General features: G+C 33.6%; 1 protein-coding gene across 2 annotated transcripts; it reads right to left on the reverse strand.

Moving 5' to 3' along the window:
- Nucleotides 1-287: 287 nt before the first annotated feature.
- On the reverse strand, nucleotides 288-19,408 carry LOC137919339 (TOM1-like protein 2). Of its 2 annotated transcripts, XM_068762386.1 has the most exons (13): nucleotides 19,262-19,408; nucleotides 18,770-19,017; nucleotides 15,805-15,912; nucleotides 10,549-10,644; nucleotides 9,779-9,880; nucleotides 8,137-8,301; nucleotides 7,360-7,511; nucleotides 6,466-6,542; nucleotides 5,820-5,885; nucleotides 5,096-5,198; nucleotides 4,592-4,682; nucleotides 4,236-4,295; nucleotides 288-3,547 (listed from the first exon to the last, which is right to left on the reverse strand). In XM_068762386.1, the coding sequence occupies exons 1-13, from the start codon at nucleotides 19,314-19,316 to the stop codon at nucleotides 3,362-3,364; spliced, it is 1,509 nt and encodes a 502-aa protein (XP_068618487.1). In that variant the 5' UTR covers nucleotides 19,317-19,408; the 3' UTR covers nucleotides 288-3,361. The 2 variants fall into 2 exon arrangements, with proteins under 2 accessions (XP_068618487.1, XP_068618488.1); XM_068762387.1 differs by lacking the exon at nucleotides 4,236-4,295.
- Between the last annotated feature and the right edge of the window lie 11 nt (nucleotides 19,409-19,419).

The raw sequence follows: 19,419 nt of genomic DNA on the forward strand, positions 1-19,419 counted from the left end.
GTTTTTATTGCTAGATTTGATCATTTTTGTTGTTACGCCTGTCCTGCGGCCCAATTTTCTTGTTCATCAAATACATTTAATTAATCATCGTCATATCAGCGGGTAGATAGACAGGCCTCCCCAAAGATCGCGACAATGACCGGTCCTGTGTTGCCTGTTTCCAACGACTTCACTCATGAAAGAGCTTTGGAGCTTTCAGCTGCGAAATATAAAGTGGTATTCATTCCCGCGTTATGGAAGTAATGTTTTATAGAGGGTGATAATTGTACTATAATAAAAAAAACAGCTTTAGTCATATGATAATTTATTTATCATTAAATACAACGATTAAAACATAAAACAACTCTTTTAAATAATTAACATTAAACTTGTTCTTTTCAAATTATCACAATAATACCAAAGTAACATTACATCGAGACAAAACGTGGAATGGGTAAGTAATTATGTGCTATGTGGCTACTGATCGTAATGAATAGACATTTTAAAAAATAGTATAAAATTAAAAATGGCGAAAATGTTATCTTCAACGTGACAAAGGTTAAAAGAATCACGATATATTTGTTTAATACAACCACAATCCAACACTGGTAGAAGTATTGACTACCATATGGTAACGTTTAAATTTTTCCGTTTTTTTTTTTTTAATCAAATATATATTTTAACAGGGACTTTTAATGTGGTCAATATAAAAAAGAAAACTGATCAAGAACATGATTTGAAGAATTACTAATACCTTTTACATCTGATTATTGAAATTGTATGAGTAATTTTTCAAAAGTTCTACACGGTTTTTACAAAGAATTTTAATAAATGGTTAGCAGTAAAACTGTTAACTAAACGCAGTTTTTAAATTGATATTTTGTATAGGTAGAAAAAACAATACTTTTTTAAACGCAATTTAGTTCCCATCATTACGGAAAAAAGTTATGTCAATTTAATAAATTCAAACAAATATGAGAAATTACTGAACAATACAAAAGTACCGATTATTTTTTTTATAAAGATTTCGATAGCCTACATAAAATATTTATTACGACGACAAAGAAAGCCTAATCAAAATGCCAGTGACTTGAATACTTTTATCACAATCTTTACTCGTCCAGAATCAAAAAATTTAATTTTCAAATAACATTTACATTACATGGGCATATATAATCAATGATTTATAAATGCTCCCAATTTCGCAAATTCTACATAGTTAATGCATAATGCTTTTAGTTACGGCAACGGTCTTGAGCGCAAACGGATTATGAAGGCGAATTTTTAGTTACCTAAAATTGAAAAGTTTGCTTATTGTGGAATATATATAAATAAAGTACCACACAAAGTATCACTGGATAACTACTTTGCTAGTGGACTTTGAAAAAGGTTTAATGGTATATAGACACCAACGATACTCAATAATGGTGCCTGTAAAATAATAAATTAATATCCTAACATTGTTAATCAGATAAAAAATATATGTATATATAAAAAGTAGTATATATATACAAAAATATGAAAAACTGCTTAGCTAAATGCTAAAAAATGTTTTATCATCTTTTCATCCAAAGGTTCCGCAGATGGATATAAGCCCCCCATAGATTTCCAATAAGCCTGGTCTGTAGCGGTCTGCGTCCAACCGTCGACTTTAACAAGTTTAACCTTATGGTTGGATTTCCTACGCTACACTTGCCGATCCTTGGTCTCAAATTCAGATCCTCATAGCTCCAGCGGCTTTAAATTCTGTGTTTTGTGTCCAATCCGCTGGGCTATGCTATGTACTTCTTTGATTTGTCTACACAAGACCCCAATTTCCATTCGATCTCATATGGAAAATATAAATAAAACAGAAAAATCCCGAAACCTAGCTATAGTTATGGTTTCTTAAACTTGCTCATCACGCCCGAACAATATTTATTTACTATGTAATCTTTCATTATTGCGTGACTCGGGTAATCAGTAGTGATGTAACCAAAATCCATTAAAAATATTTTTTTTCTTTAATATGTAATTAACATTAAGGAATCAAAGCGCTCTAATAATGTTAGGGAAGTAGTATTGGCTCATTGAAACTGTCTCCATTAGTTATATCAAATCTCGTTAATATGTGACTTATAGATCTGAAACGTAATCGTTTACGACGGGGCTTATAAAAAGGGTCACTCATAGATCAATGGAAAGGGCTGTGCTCGGAGCCTAGCATCAGAAATGACAGGATCCGCAGAAGAATCAAGATCATAACTAGAATAACTGCTTGTTTGTAGTGGCAGTGAGCGAGGCACATCGCTCGTGCAACCGTAGTCTTTGGCGTTGCATGGTTCTAGAGTGGACCATGACTTGGTTGAAGTGACGTAGGTGGACTGACAACATGAAGTCACTGGTTGCGGGCAGAACAAGGCCGGTCATTGTGGCAGTCTTTGGGGGAGGCCTGTGCCCTACAGTGGGCGTTTATAGACTGACATAATGACGATGATAATCATTTATCGCTCAGGACCTTTACCGGTAGCTTGCTTAACCTACTTAATTTATATTAAGTTATACATGACGGTGCGTGGCTGCGGCGGAACTAACCGAATGCACATTGAAGTATTTTAAGTTGATTGTCCGTGATACATAAACCAAATAGTGATTTAATTGCAAACTTGTAATATTAATAATTTAGCAAATATACCGATGATTTTATAGGTAGGTTTTATTTAATTTTCACATGATGCAGACATATCTAATTTTAATTCATAAAATGATATGAAAACACTATAATTGCACCATAATAAAATATAACAAAAATATAGTGTGATATACATATTTCATTTTCATATTTTAAAATGCTACATATTTTTGTTTCGATCTTGAATTTGATCAAAAAGATTAAATTAAATTGATTCGTATATGCAATCACATACATAATTATATATAAAAACACAAAACCTTATAAAAACACTACAAGTTCAGTCATAAAACATTGTACTTAAATAATAAGTATGGTCCGAATTGATTGATCAGCTTAAAATATTTCAAATACGTGTATAAAAAGCCAGGCACGATGGCGTTATGAATGTTAATAGTACCAAATTCTATATCACTATATAAAAACGGCGTATTCTTATCATAAATAAATACATAGAACGACGCGAACAATGATTTGTGTCTAAATTTCGCTTCATTTAAATATCGCATGAAAACTTTAAAACTAAAACTGATACAGAATTATTAAAAGAAATTAATAGCTATTTTTCCATAAAACTAATGTAACAAATGTTTAATTTTATAATAGCAATGAATTTTTTTACTTTACACCGCAAATGTTGACGGTATTAAAAAAAATACCATAGATTATAGAGCTGGTGGTAGTCTATGCGAGTTTGTCTATTCAAGCACATCAGAGTGCAAACATGGAGTCCTGTTCTTCCTTCTTGATCTGCCTGTGGCGTGGAGTCTGCTGGGGCGAGTTCTGTCCTCCGGTGATGTCAGGCAAGTTTTCAGCTGCAGCCGCTCTCTCGGCCAAGAATTTGTCAAAGTCACTACTGGTTACACTTTCTTGTGCTCCATTCGCTTCTGAAGCCGCCTGTAAATTTTTACATTTGTTATGTCCTCCACAGTTAACTGCTACTTTGTTGATATCGAAACCACTGTACGTGTTAAATGTCTTGGACACAAATGAATAAGTTGGAACGAACCTGCTTTCCACTCCGTTCCAACGCACGGTTAATAATTTCAGTAGCACTATAATAGGCACCGAAATAACTTTGCGTTTTAAGCTTGTATAAGTCGGTGATATTAACTTAGCAAATGAGTAAATAAACTAATGAAATAAAAATGTTGTTCGTGAATACCGAAACCCCAAACAGAACTCCAGGATAAAACCTAAAAAATATCAAGTTCCTTAAAATTTCATTGATCTGAAGTAAAACAAATTAATGTCGAAATTGCAAAAAAAAATCGGAAAAATATTTATCATATGTACAGTGTAAAAAAATTGTTTTTATTTGTATAAATAAATAATAGGAAAAAGAATGTTATTACGATTGCAAGTCTCAAAGCGAAGTTTCTGAGCAAAAGCAAATTGCTGTTTTTATAGAAGGCGTTAGTAATGGTTTTTTGTATCATATAAGCAAATAACGCTTGCAAAGTGAATGATAATAATAATAATGTGGTAAAATGAGAACAAAGCCAAATTTTTGCGGTTTTTTCTTTTATATTCTGACTTAGAGAGGTGCTTGATGAACTTAAAAAAAATTAAAACAAAAACACACCTTCTCCTGCGCTAACCAAGCTGATATCTCATCAATCTCCCTCTGATCCATTCCCGAAGGCTGTTGAAAATGTATACCATTTAAAGAAAGGGATAAAAGTAAAATAAATAAATAAATATTCAAAAATCATTAAATAATATTACAATAAACATAAAAAAATAAAATATAATAAATATTTGATTCTCATAAAAGAAAATATCAAAAAACAGAAAAAGGGTTTTTTCTAAAATTAATAACTGGAGTCATTCATTTGAATATCAATTATTTAGTTAAAAAATTGCTCTTTAGATGGAATTCTACGTGATAAACACTTGATATAATTACATTTTTTATTTAATGTTATTATTATTAATTACCAGAGGCTGTCCCTGCAGAGGGCGCTGGTTGGCTGCTGCAGCCAGTCCGGCAGTGGCCTGATCCTCCAAGTTGTCAGCATAGCTACTGCCTCTAAATACAGTATTTATACCATAAAGTTCCACAGAGATCGCCGAAAAAGTTCACCGTGCCACTAGTACGCGGAGTTAAAAGGTACTGTGACAGGTGAAAAAGGTTGTGCTGCAGGTATCTGTACTTAATACAGACGAAAAATATCGTCGTGCCACAAGTATGTGTGTGTAATTAAGACAGGTGAAATAGGTCATCGTACAACAAGCACGTGTACTTAAGTTAAGATACAAGCAAAAAAGGACGTCGTGTCACAGGCACGCATACTTGAGACAGGTGATAAAGGTTGTCATGCTGTAAGTATATGACATACTTAACATGACAAACAGTCTTACGAAGTTGTGCCAGGAGTATGCGTACTTATTCAAACGTGTATCAGTAGTTTAAAGGACAATAGTTCCCTTCGCAACACTCACCCAGTTTTTGAATTCTCGTAGGTGACGTTGCGTGATTGTGCGAACATGTCGAACTCGTCCTTCGAGCTGCTCGGCGATTTGTCGTTAGGAGCGTCTTTTACGGCTGCAAACAAATGAGAGACAATTGTTGAGTTAATAGTGTATTTACTCAGTTGCTCAAATGACATTTGCACTTTTTGGGGTTGGAGAGAGATGCAAATGGCACTTAACTTTAACGGGGGTAGCACTCTACAGGGCTTTCCATCTTGAATCAACAAGGTGCCTCCCTGATCGCTGTATAAAGAGTTTTCTGGAATTTCCCAAGGACTAGGGATGGCTTAAGTTAGGCTAGCTGAGAAGACGAAAACCAACTCGCAGAGAAGAAGAAAACGAAGTTGGTACTTATAACAAGTGAATTTATAGGCGTATCAGCTTTATCTTGCATAATAAAAGAGTTGAACTACAAGTCGCCAAATCAACTACAAAACTTACAAATCTATGACTTTTGTATTTATCATGATTTCACTTATGCTATCCAAAAGCAAACGGTAATGGTAGCCTAGCTCATTTACAAATTCTGTGGATTGGAGATAGAAGCGCTTCCCCAAACTCTTTTTTAATAACTTTGTTCTTTTACCGAGCTTGGATCCTAACACCAAACGTGCCTTATTTGAGATCTGTTTTTATTTCGAAGCCAAATAATGTGCAAAATGAAGGTATTTTTTACATGTAAACCAATACTTACTCAGTTTACTGACATCTGGTACGTCATCGCTAAGGTCAATGAGGGCGTCGTCCTCGGCTTTCTTAGCTGTAAATAATGAAACAGATATATATAAATATATATTTCTCTTTCTTTCCACCTTAACTATGTTGTCGGTGCACATAATAGAGGGCCCACCTACGCCAAGTTTACCGGCTCATGGCCACCATTTGATAACCTTTAGGTCCCAACGACCATCACTTCTGACAGACATTCTTCGAGCTACGTCGTTAACCTTGGTTATTCTAAGGATCCACTAATTTCTGATTCGATCTCGCATCAAAACTTCAAAAGCATAGCTCTCTCCGGTGCTTTTTGAGTGACCTTGAGTTTTCTTATAATGCCCATTGTAAGTGACCAAGTCTCAGGTTTATTTAAAAGTAATTACACTACACTACGCATTATAGTATGCTATTCTTAAATAAACAGATGGCCGTTGAGGTCTATAGGTTTTGGAATGAATGCTACAGAGTGGAAAGGTGACCTGGGTGGAGGCCACTTCCAATAGGTCCTATTAGAAATTTTTGTATGTAGCCTATGTCCAGCAGTGAACATCCATTTCACAATACTATAATGAATTATGAATAATTCGATAGCAAGTACATAAATAAAATCATGATAAACTCACGTGATTCATTCGAGTTGGGCACGCCCATTGCGGCGCCAAGAATGGCCGAAGGCGTCGCATTAGCTGTTGCTGCATTCCTATAAATATAAAATGATTTTAACAAGAAATGTAAAATATATTCTGATGTATGATTGTGGACGCATAAATGGTAAAAGAACAATTCCTTCTTCACTTTTAAATTGGATAGGATACTGTGTAGCTTTTGTTATTTATTCGTATTTATGTTATATATTATATGTATATATAAACATTTTTATATATGTATGCGTGTATAGTAAGGTATGTATTTGTACACCCTAAACTGCACTCTCCTTCATGTCTTTAATCTCTATCCAAAGGTTGTTTGGTAGAGATCACTTCGGGCGATAAGACCACCTCTTGTACCTCTACATAAATTGTTTTTTTTTTAAATTAATATCTACAGTGTACAATGAAGTGTAAATAAATAATAATAAGTAATTACCCAACGTAAGTAAACTTAACTTGTTTAGCTACAAAGAAACAAGGCACCTTTTAGTGTAAATGATGTCTGAAGAAATATTGATCATAACCTCTCTGAAAAGGACTTTTTGCGTGTTTTCGTGTTCACAAATTGAGGTGAGAGCTGGTGGAGCAAAATCCTTAACTGTTTTCTACTCGGCGAAAGGGAGTTTCCTACCGAATTTCAAGCCTCTAAGGCTATGGCTCTAGATATGTCGTGATGAGTCTGTCTGATATCTCTGGCGAATGTAAGTAAGGAGAAGCCTATATCCGGCAGTGATACCATAGTTGTGTGTGCACGAGCTTATGTGTCTTTGAGTGCGTGTACGTGTGTCTGTGTGCATGCGTGTTCGTATGTTTCTGTGTGCGCCTTAGTGTGTGTGCATGTGTGCTTGTGTGCGTGCGTTCACGAACCTGTTGCTGAGGTACCGCGAGTGCCGCAGCAGCAGGTTGTTGAGGCGGTCGTTGACGTGTAACAGCTCCGCGGTGAGCGGGCACTCAGCCGCCAGTCGCGCCACCAGCTCCGCAACGCGGGTCTGCATCGCGCGCAACGTGTCCGCCAAATCCTATCCAACAAAACCTCTCTTAATACTTAGTTCTCAAAAAAGCTTATAATTATAAGAATTGTACTTCTTTATCTGTTTTATTTTTATTTAATGTTTGTTATTCCTCCGACAATATTTCTTCCGACATTGTCCAAATTACCCTTTTTTAGATCATATTTAATCCACTATAGTAACCATTACACATGTCTATGTGTAATTCATTTCAAGTATTTATAAACTTTCATATGCTTGAGTAGTGGTAACTCAACGATAAAGGAGTGAGACTTGAGATCATAGAAGGCCAGTTCTATTCTGGGGATAGTCTTATATATAATTCACACTGGACATTAATTACATGGGATTGCCACAGCTTACTATTTTCCAGAGGATGGACAGTAGCGTCCTCTGTGCACTATAAAACTACAAAGCGATTAAATCAATAAATAAAGTGATCACTTCGAAAAAAGTTATTTTTTTATTATTTGACTGACAGGTCAATATTTTTTGATAAAACAAAGCCTGTCGTAGCTAGTTAAAAATTGAAGTGATCTCTTTGAAATCTGTTTTATTTGATTTTGTTTCGGGACTTTTAATAACTTTTGACAGTTTAAAGTTTGTCAGAGCGGCTAGTAAAGGGAGTGGTTACATTTAGCAAGGCGATATCGCTGTCATGGAACTGGTCTTGGGGCGCCGGATCCGTCTGCGTCTGCGCAGTCAGTTCGTTGAGCATGTCGTTCATGACGGACATGTTGCCCTCCACCACCGACAGGTCCGCGCGGAGCTTGCTCGTCTGACTCTCAGATAATGTCACCTGTTCAACAAATTTTATTAATTAATTACCATTAAGAAAAAACAAATTTACGTATTTATTTTAAAACTTTGCAAATAATTACAAATTACTTGTAGTTCAAGACCAATACAATGATGACTATGTTTATAAAATATACTAAAAAGAAGAGAAAAAATAATTCGTCGAAGTGAAGTTTATTACCAACAAACTCTAACAGTAATCTTTATATTTATTATTGTGTAACCTAGGAGAATTAATTATCGATTTTAACGGCAAAGAAACTTATATATAACACGTCAAAAACGCCTGTTGTAACGCACAATTCTTCAAGTTACGATGCAAAAATAAAAGTGTTTAGACGTAAAAGTGGAGCGTAAAACCATCGAAGTACAAGATACAAGACAAAATATAACATTAAATTTAAAGACTACACTTTTTTGGACACTAAGACGACGATGGGTTTATGGAATGAATGCAGTATATAAATGAAAATATTAATCGATATCTGGGATGGTGAGCCATATGAGAGCCCTGCTGTCACCCCAATCCGGTTTAACTAGTATGTAGTGGCCCGAGCTGAAGTTCACTCTTGACCCTTTAAGCTTCGCAGCTTTAAAAAAGGATGCAGGTCAATCGCTTTTTGCGTTTTAAAATTCTGGATTTTTCATTGTTATTAACGATTAACGCTTTGCACTCGAGAAGTGAGTGAGACCTCACCACGCGATTTTAAACTTTCTTATCTGAAATTAGTACGCAGCCACGAATCGGGCTGCATTTTTGGTCTTAGTTCGAACCTGACAGCCGCGGCAAAGAGTCTAGAAAAGTTAAAGTTTTTGATCCCCATTACCATCCATCGTGATAACGAAGTACGCCTGGCAAAAGACATCAAACAACGTACTATTGTAATACTTGTACCGATAAGCCGGGCATGCATCTTGGCAATTGTTACATAAAATATCACACAAAACAAAATTACAAAGAATAATGTTAAACAAATTATCCTTGTAAACATGTAAAGATACATTAAGTATTAAAATAAAAAAGTTTTGTATGTTAATTTGCGTGTGTAATCATTTTATGTAAGCGGTAGTAAAGTCACGAAAAACGCTAAAAAACATCTCGAGTTGCTGGTAGGTTCGCGCGGAAACGGCCTCGAGTGCAAAGGGTTAAGCAAAAATTTGAATAAAATTTATCTATGGGCGCTTTCTTTATTAACCATTTCTCTGATTTTACGATGTTTTGAAAGATAGCCGTAGATACACTTAACCTGTTCATCTAAAGTGGGCGGGGCACATCGCTTATCCAACTGGTTCGGTTCTGAAAGGTTCTTGAGTGAAGACCACAAGTCAAAAAATTCGGCGCGAGTAAGTCCGGGTGGTCGCGGGACAGAGCTGGACACGTGTAGCGCAAGACCAGACAATAAGGCGATCTTTGGTGGAGGTTTATGCTATTTAGTGTGCGTCTATAGGCTGAATTGATAATAATGACGTATGCTCACCGTTGGTATAATAGCGTCTTGAATGAGACGGCTGGGCGAATGCTGTAGTGTGGCGGACCTCTGAGGAGAGCCCACCACCTGTTCGGCTCCATCAGGCACGCTCTGTGAAATAATAATAAGCCTTTAGATTTAATTTTCAAAACAACTGTTTTTCATTATGAACCATATCCGTCCAAACCGTCGCGTAATGCCTTAGATATTACTTGCTACGTTAATCTTTTCAAATTTGAAAAAGATTTATTTATGTAAAAACATAGGGCTGTTTTAATTAGTCATTGATATTATTCAGGATCATTTTGTGTAAGTCATGTGAAGAAGACTAAGAGAACTAAATTTGAAAGAAACAGCAACCAAATTGTAAGCATCCCTATAATGGCTTCGACATAACAAGTTGTTATGGAGGTTTAAAAAAGTGACCCGATCTTAGTAGAGTTTACAATAATCATACAGTGAATACACAATTAAGTTAAAATAACTCATTCTCGAGCAGCATTATTTAAAGATAATTTACATTGTTAAAGCATCGCTTTTTTATTCATTTTTTTTTTAATTTATTGCGTAACATAATAAACTCCAATTAATGTGAAAGCCACAGATGCTAGCTAGAGTCGTTTGTAAATTAATTTACATATAATATATTTAAATTTATTAGTATAAGAATTTTGTTAAAATTCAGAATGAAAAATGTAAAATTCGCATTTATTTCTGACTCGCACAACTGTGTTTCATTTACTAGTATAAATTAAAATGAAATTGGGATAGATACGAACCCTTTGCGGTGTGAAGATTGGAGCCATAGCGTCCAAGTCCGTCATAGGAAACTCCACGCCTTTAGATCGGAGCTCGTTGTAAATTTGACTAACACCCTGAAAACAAACAAATAGTGCATTTAACACAATATTTAAGGATAATTGTTACATGTAAAATGGCATATGTCCCGAGACCGCTATTTGGTCTTAACTAGAGAACAATGCGACGATTGTGTAATAAGCAAAATATAAAATAATTCGTAGTCAGTCGGACCCCAAGTATTATAGATAAAAATTTGCAGGTGTTTCTTTCGCAACATTTTACCCCAGCACAAATGGCGCGGATCAAATCAAATTTCGCCGCCAGGGTGTCCCAAAATGACAGTTTCTGAGTGACATCCTGAGTCGAGGTCTCTTTTTGGTGGTCCGGTATTTAAAGTAGCGTGTATCTGCCCAAGCAAGGGCTCCGGGGGGCGCGAACTTTGATACCACTACCACTATCTCTGAATAGCTCTAAGCTCTTTTATTACAGCGATGCCCGGAAAGACCGAGACCTGGTTGATCGGATTCCCTTATTAAATTATAAAAAAAAACATTATACGACATATATTGCAATTAATTACATTCTAGTTATAAGAAGCAACACATTGTTACAAATTATTCTCATATTATTATAGTAACCACATTGGCTATAATTTTTTGCATTCCTCTAATACTAATTAAAATATATCATCGGGGTCTATATAAAGAAATATATATATTAACTAGCTAGCTCGCATTGCGTGGGCCGCACAACTTTATGTGGGTATAATTTATAAAATCCATTCCCACAATAATATTTAACATTCCAAAAAATATTCGGACCAAGTTTTATACCAATTAGAGCTATAGCATGTATAGTAAACGCATATTGCGTTTTTATTGAACGCCTTCCTCAACTACTCTTGCGAATGGAAATACGTCAAATCAGTTTTTTGGCGTATTCCTACCAAAAAGTCAAGATATCCTGATGATTCAGTGGTCGTGGTTTCAGTCTATAGACGCCTATTGCAAGGTATAGGCCTCCTTAAATATATCTATTGGGGTATATACTATAATAGCCACGCTAGACAGGCGGGTTGGCGATCGCAGTGATGTATTATGGTACGCAGATAACGCTAATGCACATGTTCTGGAAACTTGTTTGTGAGCTGTGGCAATCCTATACAATAAATGCACCAAGTGTGAATTATTCAAAATAAAAGTCTTTAGTCTTATGCCGCTGGGCTACCACCGCTCAATGGTAGGTGAGTCAGTACATAGATCGAAATTTCTTTGATTCGTATGTATGTGCATTTTGTGTATTAGTTTTGAACTATTCACTTTTTTATGATTTTACAAAAATAAATATAAAAGACGTATCATAAAAATCGAATCACATCTGATACGCTTATCGATAAATCTCAATTTATTACAGCTCAACTCAATCGTGAGGAAATATTTGAAGGTCGTTAAGATTGCGATAAAGTAAAACATCATCAAAAGAACGCACATACCGAATTGTTGTGATATTTCTAAAAAAAAAATTAATAACATTAATTCCTTGGTCATAATAAAATTAAACGCTACATAATTAAACGCTATACATACTCAAGTAGTATATAATTTTATTAAAAATAACATATCAACAATACTGTTAAACTGCAAAGATAATAGTGTATGAAATGCACGACTTATATCATTGCTAGGCATAACTGAAGATACTAAGGATGCGTTTACACGAATCATTCGCAACGGGCAGATGTCACTCGTTTTGTTGTCACATGAGATGGTTCGTCTGAATACTCCAGTAACTTTACTGTACATATAACAACTATACTGTATCCACTGGATAAAGATAATAGCAGGAAATGCACAACTTATATCATTGCTAGGCATAACTGAAAATACTAAGGATGCGTTTACACGAATCATTTGCATCATGCAGACGTCAGAGCGTCTACTGCCGGATATAGGCCTACCCCAAAGATTTATAACAAGACCGGCTGGAAGCGACCTACATTTAGCGTCTTGTAGAGACCTTAATAAGGTTGTCTGACTACCTTTTTGTCATCTCCTCCTCAGAACCTTAAGAGCCTAGCGCCTATCTGTTCTGTGCGTTACGTAGCCTGTCCACTGTCACTTCGACTTTTAATCCGATTAGCTAAATAGGTAAGTTTCGTACGTCTGCGGAACTCATTTCTGATTCGACCTCGTAAAGAAATACCGAACTTGTTGAGCGACTACGTAATGATGTCATTGATAATGGCCATTTTATTTAAAAATATAACATTTAAAGACCAGTTGATGTAGATGAGTCACTCTCTCTTATCTTAAAACAAGGTTTTGTTTATGATACAAATGAGAGGTCTTTGTGATCATGAGAGAATCTGAAATTAAAAATGCCGGCGCATTTTTCTTCGTTTATGGCTAAATCTTATACCACACAGGCGGTTCGATTGTTTAATGATTTACCGCTGAATATAAGACGCTCACTACCTATTTTAAAAAAAATTATCAATTATTTACTAGACCTACTATTATTTATCCGTTAATTCATTTTTTTCCTCTGTTTTTTTATTTTTTTTGAGGCAAGTTTCATCCAAATCAGTTTTATGTTTTTATTTATTATTGTATTACATTTATAATATGTATTATACCTCATTTATTATAAGTATATATGTATGTTTTGTAAACGTTAACTACCCACTATTTAAACTTCTACCTTTTCCATACTATGTTTGTCTGTAAGAGTTTGCGTTATGTGATAAGACCCCCATTGCACTTTTTTGCTTATTATTATGAAACTATTTAAATGTATCCTAGTGTGTACAATAAAGAATATTAAATAAATAAATATGAATGAATTTATGTCCATGTCCCCTATTAAAGACATACGTATTAAATATTATTAATTAAATACAGGTAGTTTTAGAAAGCGAACGGCTCCATTTTATTTGTAAGTCATCGAGATATGTATATTTTTGGTTGTTTATCCAAAGGTCGTCGTAGACTAAACCGGTATAATGGAAAAATAATTCCGTCCTTAAGTGATTTTACAATTCGATAGATTATTAACAACTATACTGTTGTCCGACAAATAAATGCGCCTTTCACTTTGTTCAGATAATGTTTATATATATAATTGACGTAATTAACATACGATGTTATTATTGTAACCGACATTTTTATCATTTATAAAAATTATCTAGAATTATATAAAGAGAATAATAGACAAGTACAATGTATATAACACTGGTATAAATGCTTGTAATAAATAAACAAATATAGATTTAATAAAAATTGATGTAGAGTGAGACGGATAACTTTATCTCGTCGTGCAAGTGAGACGAAAGAATACACCTGCTTTTGCGCAGGCAAGACATTACTAACGTGGATCGTTTGTTATTTAGAACTGATTGTAAATGCCTCCATAATTTAATATCATAATGTACATCTGATTATTCCGTTGAAAATAAATGAAAAAAAAATATTCCAACTGCTATTACTAACTACTAAAATAGATAGACTCATAGATGTTAATAAACTTTAGATATAAGATATAGGATCGCAGACTCGTGGCAGAGATGCAAAACCAAAACCTAGGGTCAAAGTGGAATTAAATTTCTGGAGTGAACACCATTGACCGACAAGCCTCCCACAAGGTCAGATGATCATGTTAAGATCGACGGTAGGTACTAGATGCAGGCGACCAGTCTCACTGAAATTCTAAAGGACGTCCTATGATAAGCTATTATTTGTAAGTAACATTATTACCAGAAAGAAGGATTCAATGTAAATAAATAATACTAATTGATCCGACCGACGATGTCCTGAATAATTAAATCAAACCTTAATAATTAAAAATAGCAGTTTCTAAAACAGTGTTCTACAATGCTATTTGTTTATTTTGTATAATAGATAAGTAATGGCGAAGCTTTTCCAACACGGGAACAGACATACAGTATGTCGCCATGGAAAAACATGAAATTATCAAGATTGACGACAAACCCTAACAACTGTCTTTGTTATTTATTTATAGACATTTCAAACGCTAGCAGCACTGGAAATTGCATGTTTTATCTGCAAGAACCTTTTACATAGTAATACAAAACTCATAAAAAACTTAATGAAATTGGTAGTCTATTTCAAGTTATGGCATGAGCAATACCTCACTTTGCGTTGTGGTTGCGTTCCAAAAAAACACGACGCAAATTGAAACGCCGCAAAGTGAACTAAGATTTTCTATATCAAACCATGTAAAGATCGAAGATAAGTTCCAAGGTTACGAAAATACAACTTTTTAAAAAGAAAATTGAACAAAGTAAACATTTAAAAATAATATAACTCTGCCAATAAATAAATTGGAAAAATATTTATCTTTTTTGTAACTAGAAGTTGTTACTGGTAACGGTAACGTTAAAAATTTTATGTATTTTTTATTCTCTTTTTAAAAAAGCACAGCACACTACATTACAATACACTACGTAATTGAAACTGAACTCTAAAATTAGCAAAACAAAGTGAAAATAAAACTGTATTAAAATTGCGTTGATTTTTAGTTAGAAAGGTAATCCCCGAGTATTGATGGCATGGCGCAATTAGAAACAAGTGTAGCCATCTTTAAGAAAAAAAAAATGAAAATATAAAAAAAAAATTAAAGACGCGAACCCAAAACAACGCAACCTCGAAAATCTAAGGACGCACAGTGAAAATTAGTGCTAATTAAGCAGCGACGCAACTTCGAAAAAAACTCAAAACGAACCGACGCAAAGCGAGGTATTTGTGTGTATATATATATATATACATAAATATATTTGTAAATAAATAATTATAGATAGGTTTATTGCAGATTGTTCTCGTTATTAATAAATATCACAATAACTTACAATGTCGACAAGACAATTCTTTTTATAATTACATTGCCACTATAGAGATGCACAAAGACTACTTAAATCTAAAGTATCATATTTTATAGCAAAATTGTTTAAAAAAACGAATTTAAGAAACTAAAATATGATCAGTCTTGCACTGTCAGCGACTTCCCGAATCCTTGACTATGTCGTCGCTCCATCTAATGAGGGGCATACCCACTTCCGACGAACGATTCTTCAAGCTACGTTGGTCACTTTGGTCGTCTGCGTAGCTCTCTCCATTGCCCTCTGGCTTATATACCTATAGAGCCCATCGTAAGCGAACATACCACGGAAACCTATGTCCAGATATATAATAATATAGTTATTAAATAAATATTTATACCTGTAATTCTGGTTGATTCTGGAAAGCATCGGCCCAGCATTGTATAAGACTTAATACTTTTTCTTGTACCACTGTAGGGGGATCATTTTTGGGACCAATAAGCTTCACCTGCAAAATATTGAACATTTTAATTTTGTCTACAGCCTAATATCATGTCAGAGGTCTTTTAAAAACATAGATTTTATTTACAACTTATAACACATTCTGTATATATCGTAAATAATTTTTTAACCAATTGATTTCTATATTCTACATATCTTTCATTACAATAAAAGACATAGTAATATCGATTGTTTGTTTGTTACTTAATGATGCTATTATGATGATTCAAATCTGGTTTATTATAAAATATTTTCCATTAAAAAAATAGATACAACCACATTGTCCTTTTGCTTTGTAAATAATGTACCAAAAAATTGATATCTCATATTAAACAACTTCCAATTAAATGCAGATAAATAATATTTCACAATTCACATGCTATTTTTACAGATAATTAACTTTTTTATAGAAATAAGAGTTATACTACATTTTAGCCATAGTTTCATCACAACAAGAAAGGAATCATACCATTTGAAATTACTACAGCTTATCATTTATGAATGTGACGGCTAATAATAAAAGATTCAATTCGTTACAAGGCATTACTGGCCTGGCAGGCAATGATGATTCAATGGGTTTTTAATGAGAATGGTCTGTAGTATATCATTTTATTTATCTAAATAGTGTAGTGGTATTAACAACCAATATTAGCTGCCATTATGTAGTTGTCCAACAAACTAGCTTATTGCAGAATGTATTTTTGGTTTTAAAACACTTCATACAGAAGAAACTACATGTAATGTTTAAAAATTACATGTATGTTATAAATCAAATCTAAATCCTAAGATTTTAAATCACAGTCTTTAATCATTGAGTTATATCACTCCTCATTACTTTATTATTCAAATCAACTGGTAAACAAAAATTATTCACACACATTTAACATAAATTATATCTATCATATAAAACAATATGTTAAAATTATATGTTTACATATTTACAAATGAACAACTACAAATACATTTATCATGTACAGACTACTATGTGCTGTACACATCAAAATAATACTGATAAGATTATTAGAGATACAATGCTATATATTGATATGCGAATATTTCGGAATGGACTAGGGTAAGTGACCTGTAATCAGATAACACATACAATATTCTCAGGCTTTAGTTAAACCATAACATTTTAATACACCAAGTGCGCTAAGGAATACTGAACACTTTTTATTTTCAACATACTTTCAATAATAATAATTTATAATATTTATAATTTGCGAGGCCCTGGCTTCAGTACTAATATTTATTGTCTAACTAAAACCATTATTTCTATATCAAATTTACTTTAAATCTAAATTAAGGTTTAAAGTACCAAAAATTAATGTATATCATAATTAAAGATTATTAGGAGAAATTACAGGAATAATAATAGATTAAAATAGATACACAAGTGTTTGGAATTTAGTGTTCAATAATCCCTTATCTTAGCGAAGAATAAAATTGTTGAAAGATTTTTAAGTAACTAGAAATATTTTAAATATGTGGACCATTAATTAATATTCTTTATAATGGTGATTATTCATAATATTCAAATCTTCATATTTTAGAGGTTTTTTACGGTCATTCTGTTTATTGAGCAGTGGTAGGTACCAGCGCTAGAGGATGGAGACTGAGACATGCAAACATAGATTACAAGTTTGATTCCTAAGATTACCACTTATATTATACAGGATTACCACTGCTCAAAAGCAAGTTTCCAGAGGATGGGCAGCAGTTGTCTGCTTACTATAATATCATACTGTGCATGCCAACCTGCCTGCCAAGCATGACAATTATGATATATAACTCTGTAGATATCTTTGGAGGAGTTCTATGCCTTGCAGTGGAATGTGGGCTGAAACTATGAATTTCTGTACGGCATTTGAATGGAAGTTTGAAATGTTTTACAAAATCCACTAATATAGAGACAAATGGGTAGATAATAAATGTTTAACAGGTAGAGAATACTTTTGGCATTAAGCTCACCATTAGACTTTGTATGACATGTGTTAATAAATAAACAAGTTTATAAGAAAAATAGAGCTACTTATAGATGATGTCTGGTATGTATATAGACTCACAATTCTAATCCAAGAGAGAGTCTAGTCATTATTTAACAAGCTTTTAATCTCTAAAATTTACGAAAATTAAGTATGGAAAGGTACAAGCAATATCTGCACTTAGAAGACTGTCTGAAGGTCAGTTGATTCCACAAAAAAAGATGACCAAGTACTTTAACTATTGAACCAAATTCACCTTACTGGTTTTTTAAACATAACACAATTTAAAATATTTTACAAGTAATTTTCTGGAGATTATTACAACTACAAAGCATATATACAGATGTTAATTTACTTAATACATATTATATTTAATAAATAAGGATTAGCCTCTGCCTAACTACATGTCACATGATGGCGTGAATGATTTTTGAACTTGACTTGCTATCAAAAATGTATTCATAGCAATGTGTAACTGATAAATTTTAACATCTTAAATATTTTATTTATAAGAAAGACACACCATGGCTAGAATATAATTACAATTTGGTTAAGTAATATTCTTTCTATTGTGACCTCTAACAATAAGAGACAACACTGGCTGTAAAACACTACTTGACTCACATCAGAATTGGTAGATGTCACATATCTTTTAAATTTTTGGACCTCAGTAATTGTAGATTGCTCACAATATATTTTATTGTTTATGAACAAAATGTTATTATACATGTCAAACAAAGTATACATCATCTAAGAACCCAGCTCGCAATCACATCCCTGAGCCACTACTTTGTTACTGAAATATTACTCTGGTACTACTATTAAAACTAATATTGCTAATATAAATATGGGTAATGTGTATATATGTTCAATATTTACCAAATCAGAAATGAACTCCTTGTTGCATACTAATACATGGAATGTTTTGCCACAGTTCTTCACACAAGTCTCCAGTACAGTAAGAGTATACATGACGACAGTATAGTTTCTGCCAGCACTCTGTGTCAATCTTTTTCTAATAGCCTTAATTGCATCCTTTGGTCCATCAGCACTACTGTTAACGATATCGCATATTTCCATATTTAATGCCCAATTTTCCGACGGGAGAGAGCCATCAGTGGCTTGTTCTGTAAAGTCATGTATATCGTAAATACTAAGAGCCGAAATAATTAACATGATTGCATAAATACGCTATTTTATCGTCGATTAGTTATTTGAAATAAAATTTTGTTTGTCATCCTTTCGCAACTTTGGAAAGTGTAATACGAAATGATTATAGAGAAAATTATATGCGCAACAAAAGAATATAAATTTTACACGAAAACGAATTGTTGTGAAATATTTACAAGTCAACCATTTATTGCTACAGACCTATTTTCTGTCCAACCGGCGTAGCAAAAGGATTTCCTACCCCGAAGAAAGACATATTTGCGGTTTTAATAGGATTTATATCACAACAATTACTCCAATTTCACTTGTCACTACTATTCATGCAATTGTGAAGTTGTCTGTATATCGAAAATGTCAAA

This window comes from Battus philenor, unplaced genomic scaffold (assembly GCF_028537555.1).
Source record: "Battus philenor isolate CCGP_79_NKW_IND1 unplaced genomic scaffold, ilBatPhil1.0.hap1 SCAF_16, whole genome shotgun sequence".
Taxonomy (NCBI): domain Eukaryota; kingdom Metazoa; phylum Arthropoda; class Insecta; order Lepidoptera; family Papilionidae; genus Battus; species Battus philenor.